This window comes from Diospyros lotus, chromosome 12 (genome assembly GCF_014633365.1).
Source record: "Diospyros lotus cultivar Yz01 chromosome 12, ASM1463336v1, whole genome shotgun sequence".
NCBI lineage: Eukaryota > Viridiplantae > Streptophyta > Magnoliopsida > Ericales > Ebenaceae > Diospyros > Diospyros lotus.
The window spans coordinates 33126358-33138700 of NC_068349.1; the positions used below are offsets into that span (position 1 = coordinate 33126358).

The 12343-nt window shown below is 36.7% G+C and overlaps 1 protein-coding gene across 2 annotated transcripts in view; it reads right to left on the bottom strand.

Annotated features, from left to right (window-relative positions):
* LOC127787456 (putative acyl-activating enzyme 19) overlaps nucleotides 1-12343 on the bottom strand; it is a 129824-nt gene that overhangs the window by 45275 nt on the left and 72206 nt on the right. For both annotated transcript variants that reach the window (XR_008020162.1, XM_052315511.1), the window contains exons 7-10: nucleotides 10908-10983; nucleotides 10731-10817; nucleotides 10482-10525; nucleotides 8790-8898 (exon numbers count right to left, since the gene is read on the bottom strand). Coding sequence is in view for 1 of the 2 variants with exons in the window: in XM_052315511.1 (XP_052171471.1) it covers nucleotides 8790-8898; nucleotides 10482-10525; nucleotides 10731-10817; nucleotides 10908-10983 (316 nt within the window). In the remaining variant the exon portion in view is untranslated. The remainder of the gene's footprint in view (nucleotides 1-8789; nucleotides 8899-10481; nucleotides 10526-10730; nucleotides 10818-10907; nucleotides 10984-12343) is intronic.

Sequence of the window (12343 nt, forward strand, 5' to 3'; positions counted from 1 at the left end):
TGCCACATCCTTTTTCATGTCATCCCACCAAAACTGGCGTCGTAGATCCTGATACATTTTTGTTGTACTTGGATGAATGGTGTAGTGTGCCTTATGAGCCTTAGCTAGGATTTCTTGCCTTATCTCCTCATTATTTGGCACACAAATTCGACCATGATATAACAATAAGCCATCGCCCCTCTGATTGTACCCCAAAGAGATGAACTTTTCTGCATCTACTAAGACTTTTGTTAGCTTCACATCATTTTGCTGCTGGACTTGAATCTAATCAATCAAGTTTGATTGCACCTTCATATAAGCACAGTACACAACAGGTCTTTTCTTAGAAGTAGAGATAGTTAATTCACTCATTTGCTTCAATAACATCCATTCTTGTACCATCACTGTTGCAATTGATGCTCCACGCCGACTCAAAGCATTGGCCACCACATTGGCTTTTCTTGGGTGATATAGGATTTCACAATCATAGTCTTTAAACAATTCCACCCATTGCCGTTGTCTCATATTCAACTCCTTTTGTGAAAAAAGGTACTTCAAGCTCTTATGATTAGTATAAATCTCCACCTTCTCGCCATACAAGTAGTGTCTTCAAATCTTAAGTGCAAACCCGACCGTTGCCAATTCCAAATCATGCATAGGGTAATTCATCTCATGTTTCTTTAATTGTCTAGAGGTATATGCATTCATGTGTTCATCCTGCATCGATACACAACCCAAACCCGTATAAGAAGCATCACTGTATAACGTGAACTTCTCTCCACTCCTCGGAATAGCCAAAACAAGAGTTGTGGTTAATCTCCGCTTTAATTCTTGGAAACAATTTTCACATGCTTCATTCCAATCAAACTTTACTTCCTTCCTCATCAACTTAGTCATGGATGAAGATAGACGAAAAAAACCTTCTATGAATCTCCGGTAATAGCCAGCAAGTCCAAGAAAACTTCGGATCTCGGTCATTGTAGTAGGATCGGCCAGTCAACTACGGCCTTGACCTTCTCAGGGTCAATTGAAATACCCTTTCCAAATACTACGTGTTTGAGAAACCCCACCTGTCTCATCCAAAAGTCACACTTACTGAATTTTGCATACAATTGTTCTTCTCTAAGTCTCTGCAAAACTGTCTTGAGATGTGTCTCTTGCTCCTCTGGACTCAGTGAGTAGATCAAGATGTCATCGATGAATGTGATGACGAAACAGTCTAAATATTCCTTGAAGACCCGGTTCATCAAATCCACGAAATCTGCTAGGGCATTTGTTAACCCAAATGGCATAACTACAAACTCTAAGTGTCCATAGCAGGCACGAAAAGCTATTTTCTAAACATCCTCTTCTCTAACTTGTACTTGATGATAGTCCGACTTCAAATCAATCTTGGAAAAGATCGAAGCTCCACGAAGTTGATCTAAAAAATCATCCACGCGCGGAAATGGATATTTGTTCTTTATAGTCACCTGATTCAGTTGGTGGTAATCGATGCACAATCTCATCGATCCATCTTTCTTCTAAACAAACAACATCGGAGCACCCCAAGGCAATGCACTGGGATGAATAAAACCCTTATCAATTAATAATTCTTGCAACTGAGTCTTCAACTCCTTTAATTCATTTGGGGCCATCCCATAGGGAGCCTTGGAAATAGGCTGGGTACTCGAAATTAATTCAATTGAGAGATCAAACTCTCTCTGAGGCGGTAGCCCTAGTAATTCATTCGGAAACGCATCAAGAAAATCTTGGACCATTGGAATCTTAGATTACTCTGGCTTGTTTTCTGTGCTAGTTGTCACAAAAGTGAGGTACGCCTCACAACCGTGGCATATCAATCTCTTTGCCTTCATTACCGAGATCACTGGAGTCGAACTCATCAGGTTGATACCCCGATATACAATGTTTGGTTGCTAGGGTATTTCAAAATGGATCACCTTCCATCGACAATCAACCTTAGCATAATGTCGAGACAACCAATCCATACCTAAGATGAGATCGAAGTCCTTTATGTTAAGTACAACTAAATCACCAAGTAATTCCTTGTACATCTTAATATCGCAATCTTTGAATACTTCACCACCCATCAATACCATACCCCTTGGCGTAGTCACAATTAAATAGTACGACAATGAAGTTCTAGGGATAGGGACATGACATACAATGCAAGGAGCAATAAAAGAATGAGTAGAACCTGTATCAAAGAACACACAGACATCAATACTATTCAGGAAGAGAATACCTTGGATAGTGTCATTCCCTCTTTCTGCATCAACCGTTGTCAGAGCAAGCATCCTTATACATGGGGTTTGTCAGTGGTAGTAGGGTGTTGTGCCTGTTGCAATGCTAACAGTGGAGCTGCTCCATGCATCCATGGCACAATTGGCCTTTGATTAGGTCTCTGACCCTGTCCTCCTGGTCTCTGCCCTCCATGTTGCGGTGGTTGTGTACAATTATTTGCCTTGTGGCCCTTTTGACCACATCGGAAACACGTTACCTCCTAAGAATAGTCCTTTCGAACATGACTTGTCTAACCACAGAGATAGCAACCCCTTTTACCAAAATGACAGGGTTCTTTATGCTTTTTGCCATAAATGTCACATGGCGGGATTCTTGCTGTGCTCTTGCCTGGACCCACTTCCCATTTCCTCTTCTTATTGTTGTTGTGACCTAGAGAGGTACCCGTTCCTTTTAGAGCTACTTGACCAACCTTCAACCCATTCCTGTCCCGCTATTTTGCATATTCCCTCTACACTATGATAGGGTAGTCCATGATCCTCGCACCAGCTGGTGCGTGTTGGATGTCAACACATAATCCCCTCGGAAATTTCGCGGCCTTCTTAGCCTCTATGGAGACCAACTCCGAAGCAAATCTAGCTAAAGAAATGAACTCTGCTTCATATTAAGCCACGGTCCTGCTCCCTTGTACCAACTCAATAAACTCGTAAGTTTTTTGTTCTTGGATCCACTCCGAAAAATAATTCTCGTTGAATGCTTCTTGAAACTTAGCCCATGATGGTTCCCTGCCAGTGTCCCTCTATCTGACGGTTTTCCACCATCTCTCTACATCACCCCTTAATAGGAAAGTCGCAAGCTACACCTTTTGTGCATTGTTACACCCCATAGACCGAAGGTGCTTCTCCACTGATAGTATCCAATTCTCCGCAGCTAAAACATCTATTCCTTCGTAAAATTCGGGAGGTCGAAGTGTCATAAAATTCTTCAGCAGCAGGCTCCTGACATTACCATCAGTTTCTTGAGCCGCAGAATTAGATGCCTAACCATTATTGTTTCTAGTTGGACTACCCCTAGCTCTCTATTGTGCCTGGTCCTATCTTAACCGGTTAGCAGTTAGCATGTCAGCTGCCCACAATATTCCTGTCATAAGTTACTTCATGTCGTAAGTTTCTGTTAGCCTCTCCCGGTGAATTTGGTACAGGTGCTATTACAGGTATAGGTACAATCTGACCACGGCCTTGGCCTTCCTTGACCTTGGGTTGGCAGCTGTCCACAACAAGTACTCATTTTCTTGCACGACCAAAGTATTTAGAATATGAATCCTTATTAAAACTCATGCCTAACTAATGCATGCCACCCTAACTCTACTCAAAATTCCTATGTGTACAAAGACCCATCCTGACCTAAATATAATGAGATTGGAGGTTTTTTAATTTTTTAGAGTCTAAATATAATTTTAGAATCTGCTAGTTGATTTAGTATAAAATTAATTGTTGCATAAGTATGAACAAAGGAGTCTTGTAACTTGGTGGTTATGTGTGCGAGAGGGATTTGACAGGTTCTGGGTTTGAACCTTGGGAGTGAAATGTTGGAATTTATTTTTAGTTAAGGGAATTGAGATTAGTATATAGCTAATTGGTGCATATGTATTAGAAAGGGTACTTGTAGGTTAGGTGGTCACGCACGTGTGAAAGTAGAGGTTGCAGGTTTGAGTCACGGGCTAGGTAGGTGCGAATTTTTAGAATTAATTTTATGCGCGCAGGTGTAGGGCCATGCAGGCGTGGCATGGGGCCACAGGTGGCTAAGAGGCATGGTGGAAAAGAAAAAAAAAAAAAAAATTGAGTGGAATTTAATGCGGCAGACAAGGGTGTAATTTAAAATGTAAGCAAGAGGTGTAATTTAAAATGTAAATGGGTTAGTAGGAGATGTAATTTAAAATGTAAAGAAAGGGAAGTGGGGTGTAATTTAAAATGTAAAGAAAGTGAAGTACGAGTTGTTGGAGGCATTATGCGGAGGAGAGTTTTAATTTAATAATTAAAGTGAGAAGAATTATAGAAGGAAGGTGGGGAGAAAACTTATTCTCTTATGTTGAGTATATATAAATAATATATATATATATAATACTATTATTTTAGAAATAAAAAAGAAGATAAGCAAATTGGCAGTCCATTTTAATTGAAGCGCTTTGGGCGCACATGAGAGCACTCTTCTCTTCCCCTTTCGTGTTTCCACGCAGAACGCACTATATGTTCTTCTTTCTCTTTCAATTTCTAGTGTTGCCTCAGTGCTCCGTTCGTCTTCATTATTCCATCCTATCTGTCTATTTAATTTTCTAGATCTCTCTCTCAAGCTCACTGCAAACGTCGAAGGAAAAATATTTAAGGCAAGTTCTTCCACCCTTTCCATTTCAAATTTCAGATGCAAGTTCCTACTCTCTTCTTTTTGTATTTTTGCAAGTTCTTAAACCTCTTTTCTATCCCAGAAAATTTATTCCTTCATTTCTAAATTTTTTTTCCTGAAATTCTTATTTCAGATGAGTTTGATATTATGATTCTTGCCTACTCTATCATGTTTAATCTCGTTGTTCTTTTTGGAATACTTGTTGAATCTTGTTCAAAAGTTTAATTAGGGTTTCGGTCCACCCTATACTTTTAAAGGAATGATGTTCTTCTTTCGATGATTCATGTTTTTCTAACTACTAGATTCTTGATGAATCATATTTATTTCAAATAGTGTGTATAACCTTATAATACATGTCTATGATGATTATTTAATTCATTAATGTCATTAGTGGCACTAGTGTTCCAGTAACTTTAAATTAATTCCTTGTTGTTATAAAAAAAAAATTATACACATAAATGAAATTACTTGTTGTAATTAAAAATATGTGCAAATATATACTATCATATTGTATGTTATTGGAAAAGAAAGGAACTACGAGCTGGTGAGGTGTAGTGAATTGGAAAGAATGGCTGGAGCAAGAAATAATATATATATATATATATGATATTATATTATTAAAAAGTAAATGAAAAGGCAATTGTGTTGGGAGACTAAGTGAAACCTGGAGCAAATTTATGAAGGGACGTGGGGAGAAAAGTTCTCCCCTCCTACTGAGAAATAATGTATAAAATGATAATAATATTATTATTATACTTACCGATTTCAATTTATAATTCCTAAGTGCTCTCTTTTCAAGCGGCCCCTGTACCGTTGCCTTATTCTTTCATTCTATCTGATTAATCCATTCATATAGAATATATATATATATATGGCGTATATAAATGTAGCAGCAGGTGCACAAGGCTCTCTCTATCTTTCTCCTTGTTGTAAAAGTTATGCACGTGTGTAATATATGATCACATGCTTGGAATATTTTGCATGTTCATGCATGAATTTTTATTCTTTGAAACTATTTAAGTGTTACATGAGGATTAATGCGCACAGCGGACAATGTTTGCAAGGTATACCCATAAGCTCGGTAGACGAAAGTCTGACGCGAGAGAGCTTCTGCTTGTATTGGACGGCTATTATGCCGAAAGCTCAGTAGACATAAGTCTGACGTGAGGAAGGACTTCGGTCCACAATTTGGTGATTAATGTCTATGTTTGCAGGTATATGACCATAAGTTAAGTACGTATTTTTAGGATTTGGGTGCCAATATTACTTATGTGGGCCCCAATGGCCATATGTGTGCATTTATGCATATATATAATTTTATATGATGTTGTGAAGCATAGCGTGGGTGTGTTTAATATTAATAAGTAATTCCGTCGCTTGCTTCGATTTCTATTGATTCCCGTCTGTTTTAAAAATTTTACTTGCTGAGCCTTACAGCTCATACTTGCTTTTACATCATTCTAGGTAAGAGGAAAGCGAAGGTTGAGAGTGAGTCCAGTGGAGTTTGATCCTCATTGGGTAGATTTGTGTACGAAACAAGTGGAGTTTGATCCTCCTTGGGTAGATTTGTGTATGAAACAATCCCAACTGAAAAGGTCTTTGGGAGTATTTTTGTGTAGGGGCAAAATTGTCACCTTTGTTATTTCGAACTTAATTGAAAAGGTCTTATGCATGATTTCCCAAAGTTAAAATGCATGCATGAATATATGGCATAGTGCCTGATGGGGGCATGGAAAATCTATTAACCTCTTGTAGTTTATTCCACTATTTGTTCAGGTTGAAAGCCACAAGATGGAGATAATTATTTTTCATATGATTTATATGCCATGAAGATATGTATTGATGCATAGTAAGGTCAAGAATACCTATGGCACTCTCTTCCTTGTTATTTAGTCTTCTTAACTTCCATTTCCCCAATTTCATAAAAAATCCAGTAGTTAGTTTCCTTTTGATGTAATATCTAAATTGATGGTTAGAAACATGCCAGAACTTCGGAGTTTATAAGAATATTTGAAAGTTATGTAATCTTTAGAACATACTTGTTTCTGGGATGTGATAGTAGAATTAAGAACCAATGTGAATGTTACATATAGCATCATTTTAGAATCACATTTTAAGCTATTGTGTTTTCATGAGAATGTTATTTATTGTTGATTATCATGACATTAGAGGTTTTGTTGAAGTAGATTTTGTTAATTCATTGGAGCTATAATGGACATTAAGGCAAAAACAAGGAAATGAGTTGTTAAATGTTTTCAGCAAATTCAGTATCTTAGGAAGAAAAATAGAAACAGTCAATGTAGAGGTGAATATAAATTCTAGTAACATTCATAAATCAACTTTATTGTGTCTGTTACGAATTGGCAAGGAAAAACTAATCTTATTTCCAGCCTATACCTCAATATATATACAGTTTAGGAGAAGTACTCCCCACTTCCTTAAAATAAGAAGCCACCACCTAACCACTAATCTGAAAACAAACACAACTTATGGACCATAACTCAGCCCACTAACAGACAATACAACTGAAAAACAAACCAATAACTATATAAGAAAACAAATAACTTATAAATCTTATAATTCTGAAAATTACTCCTTATTTCCCGACAGTGTTGATACATTGCCTCTAAAATTAGGATCCAAGATAAACTCTTTTCATAGGTGAATTCATCCAAAGAGTCAAACATCCCAGAAACTTTCAGGATATAGAAAACTGAAAGTTTGGTGTTTGAATGGGGTTAAAATTTACGGAAACATTCAATAAAAATATGTAGAATATCCTAAAACTATCTGTATATTGACTCTAGAATATATGAAGTCAAGAAAAATCATTAACGGGGTTAAATAAGGTTACGACTGAAAACATATTCTGTGAGAGCCAAAAGCACAGAGATAAAACACTAATTTCTTTGGGTTCTAAATATCATTATAAACTTCCACAAAAATTAGAGAACATGCCTAAGGCGTTCAGAAATATACTGGTAAAATTTCATGTAAAAATATTTCTAATTTTCAATTCCAATTTTTCAACTAAACAACTAGCATTTGGAGACTCACATGGAAGCTCCATTCCAAGGAGAGAGATTGTGGAGATTCAATTGGAGTAGCTTGGCAGGCAACTCGAAGCATATGCAATATGCATATAAAGAAATATAGAAATCTTTAAATCAATTTGCCTTACATGACTAACAAGAATCAGTGCTTTGTAAGTCAAGTAGCAACACCATATTAATAGATTATTAATGTTAATTTGAAAAACTAGAATGTTAAAAATAATATAACTTGTATTTGAGAAAAGAACAAAGAAATTAACAGCTGTATTTTTCCTCTCAGAACATTCTTGGCAACAGCTTCAAAATCATCAACTGCTAAGTGCCATACAACATATCATCACTTAGTCTTGCCATGACTCCAATTTTGACTACTTAACAAGGACCTAGAATCATTATAACTGGTTGACATAGAGAAACCTACTATGCATGTGACAGGCAAAGCTATTATCATACTACATAAATGACTGTGCAATCAAGTAAAGCTTGGGGCTTATTTGATTTTTCTGTATTCTAATTGGAGAGTCAATCATTCAATAGAAAATTGGAGTTGGAAAATTAGAAAATGTTTTCTACAACTGAATAGGCCCTGAAAGTTCTGGAAATTTCATTTGGCCGCTCTGTTTTTATGCAGCCTAGAGCAGTAAATGGTTAAGGGCAATACGGTCATTTCAGTACTGGGAAATTTCCCACTGGTTATACAGACGTTAAGCTATGATTCCAGCTATGATTCCATTAAGTTATGTGAGTTTTGGTGTTCATTTAAGAGTTAAAACAATATTTTAAGTTTGGGTTTACAGGAGAATATTTTAAGGGGTTTTAAGGACTTTGAAAGTTGAATTAGATATGAGTACTAGGAGAATATTTTAAAAAAATTACCTAAAGATATTCAATTATTAGAAATTTCGGCCATTACATCCAAGCATTCATCAATGCAACAAAGAGTGAGAGCTAAAGCATGCTGCATTATATACATGCTGAGAGAGGAAGAGAGGGGCAGAGTTGGTCACACCACAAGCAATGCATACAACTAAGAAGGAAAAAATAATACTGGTCAACCTAAAACTAGATCTAACTTCTGAAAAATCATTTCCTCATGTATGCTTTTCCAAAACATACCTCATCAATTACAGGTGAACCGTAGATACTGCCACCACATAGAAGCTTAAAAGCACAGCAGTAATTTCTATAATCAAGAGCATAGAGGTTATGGTCATGTGACCCACACCTGCAAACATTTTGTTAAAAGACATGTAAGAGAATACTTCAGATCCTACAACTTACATAGTAACAAAAGATATTACTTGGAAAAGGGCAATGAATAATGATGCTCACTGTTAAAATTCAAACCTAGTGTGAGTTTACTGTTGGAGAGTCCTAAGTGAAATAGGATTGTTACCGAAACTAAAGAGATAAAGAAGACTGCTAAAGGAGTTGGAAAGATAAAGCAGAAATCTTGAAGATTAAAGCTTCTAGAAATAAGGAGAAATAATAGGAGTAGATGTGATTATTATCTTTTATTATTTGTTGCTTAAATTCTGTTATATATCTTATTGCTGTAAATTATCTCCTAAACATTAGGATTAGATAGCCTAGAACTTGTATAAATAGACTTCTATTCATTGAATCAATTAACAAGTTTGAGTTCTACAAACTTAGTTGAAGTTCTCGGGTGTTATATCCCTAGAACAAAATCTGTTCATTTACTGTTTTCCCAAACTTTTCATTGTCAATTATCTTAAGTCACATGGAAGATAAATTGCTGCTGGCATCATTTTCCATTTTGTACCTAATCAGCAAGATGTTTTTAAAGATTTTCACAAACCTTTGCATATGTTGAGGAGTTTTCATTTTGCCATATTGTATAGTTGGACTCCAAGGAGGGTGACACTTAGCGCTGAGCAATAGTAGAGGATTTCGTTGAGCCTTTTTGATGTAAGGAGTTTACGGATTTGTTTTGTTTAGTAGTTAGGCCTTTCCAATATATGAAGGTACTCTATACTTCATATAATTATTTGCGGTTGAGCACATTTCTCCAAAACTCCTAATATTTCCCAAATACTGCACTAAGTATTAACTCATACTGACCTTTTCTCTTTTAGGGAGGGAACCCAATTCTAGAGGCAAGTATTAGCTCTCCAAGGGCCACATGTTTATGTCAATGAATTCATATTTCCCAGCTTTAATACATTAAGATTCCATATGCATGAGACAAGACCACGTGTCTATATCAATGTGTTGGAAAGTCTCGTATTACTACATATAGCTGTCCATTTACAGCTGTATGCTTATTTTGGAAAGATTGACTTATTAGTACAGGATTGTGGAAGACTGATTCTATGGAGGAAATCAGGGAAAACAGCAATTATTGAATGGAAGTTATATCTTGTATGTAGGCTGTAATTAGAAGATTATTTCCTTGTATATACTTTCCTTTTCTAAGACTCCTAATCTATAAATACCAATGATATAAATATGAGGATTGCCGAGAGGTAGGGTGTCTTTTTCTACCCTTTCAAATTAGCCTAATTGCCTGCTATTGCAACACAATGAATTAATATTTCCCAGCTTTAATACATTAAAATTAAATAAGCATGAGCCAGGACCACATGTCTATATTAATGAATTTACATTTATGCCCAGCTTTAATGCATAAAGCTGCATATTTACCCATGCATCTGTCTTTTTTACATTTAGAAGAGGATAAACTTCACTGAAAATTTTCACCAATATGTCATTATATATAGCTGGGTTGGCTCTGAGCCATAGGATAGAAAAAGGAAGGGGGCAGGGATGCAACATGATCATTACCAGACCAAGTGCCGGCGACCATCCACCACAGGCTGCGACTTTACCTTCAAAGTTCAAAATTAAAATAGAGTTAAGCAAAATGCATGAGATATTACCTGTTTCTTATGTTAACATAAGGAATGCAGTGTGGTAGGAGTAAAATTGCCAAAAGTTGACAAGATTAGAAAGTTTTAAGTACAATCGACTTGTTTTGATCATGAACAAGTTAAATACTCTGTGCACCACCATAGTTAAGATGGAATATGATACCTCACCATGTGTTTGGAATTTCCAACAGATGTTGCCATTGGAAAAATCAAGAAAGTAAATGTTTCCTTGGTAACATCCGATGACAACCTAAAAGGACATTGATATTAAAACATGATAAACTTGCTGCATAATTTTGAAAGAGAAGGGTTGCAGCATAAACAATAAAATAAGGTCAACCTGAGAAAAATCCTCAAGAATTGCTGCTGAACATTCAATCCGTCCTTGTAGTCTCATCTCCCATTGGACAAGACCACTAGACCAAATAATGTGATAATTAGCACTCTAATCAGCAACTGAAATCCTAACAAACATATAATGCTACTTATGCTGTGCATGTAAACATATCACGGCAGTAGAGCAGTTACATCTGTAAGTATAATGGTGATCAACCCATCTAACTGAAAAGCATTTTGATACAATAAACAGAACATAAGGGGATAAGTCTCTATAATGGCATCAGATATTATATAATGGTTGCAAATTGACAAGCATAATAGTTTCAAATAAATTATAAAACAATAACAATGATCTCATACAATCCTGAGGCATAACACAACCTTTTGTCTCTCACATTCTTAACCAACCAAAAGAATCGAGCACATTCTGAAGTGGAGGAAATTATACATGATCGGATGTAGTCCAAGAATTCAAGTACCTTATTGACTGCATTTGTTTTGAATAAATCCAATAACATATGGCTTAGTGTGCAGCATGCTAACCAGTTATTCTAAAAAAGCTACTGTGACTGTATTTCTTAGAAATTTCTCTATTTTAACACTTTCTTCTTCCAAGAAAAATACAATCTATCAAGTGTAGGACAAGTGGATATGGACATAAATTTTTTTAACTTCAAAATATTATAAATTGTAGAAATAGAAGTATTTTTTAATATAAAATATTCTTTGTATATTGTAGAAGATATGTATATTCTGTGTATATTCCTCTTTCCTTATTTGTTATTTTCCTTTTGTATTATTCTCTTCCTCTATAAAGAGAAAAGGTGAATCAATGTATAAATAATCTTAAGAAATAGAGAAACATATTTTCTCAACCTTGTTTATATGGTATCAAAGCAAGAATTAGGGATTAAATCACAGCTGTCCATTGTGAAACCCTAACTCCTTCTTCTATTCCTTTGCTATACCCAAGAACCGTCGTCGCCCTTACACCAGCCGCCTGTCACCACTGCATCCTCAAGCCGCCGCCTCTAAGATTCGGCCATCCCTACCACTACCACCACTACTTTCGTCGTCGTTCTCCAGTGGGTTCTCACCTCTGGAACGACCACGGCCTCCTAGCCTCTAATGAAGGTCGGCCACCATCCGTCGCACCTGTCGTTGTTCTTGTTGCCTCTGCATCGCACATCAGAGCCGCCTCTGTCCGTCGTCCTTGGTCACCGTTCGTGTTGCCTCTATATTGCGCATCAGAGCCACCCCTGTGCTCCGTTTAGTGCCGTCCTTGGTCGTCGTTCATCGTAGTTCGTTGTCTCTGTCACCCAGATAAGTTCTTGTTCTCTATTGTTTAGATTGGGCATCTGGGTGCCTAGATCCAAGTGCCCAGATCCATGGGTCACCTCTGGCGTGTCCAGATCCGACCACTGTGTGCAGATCTGG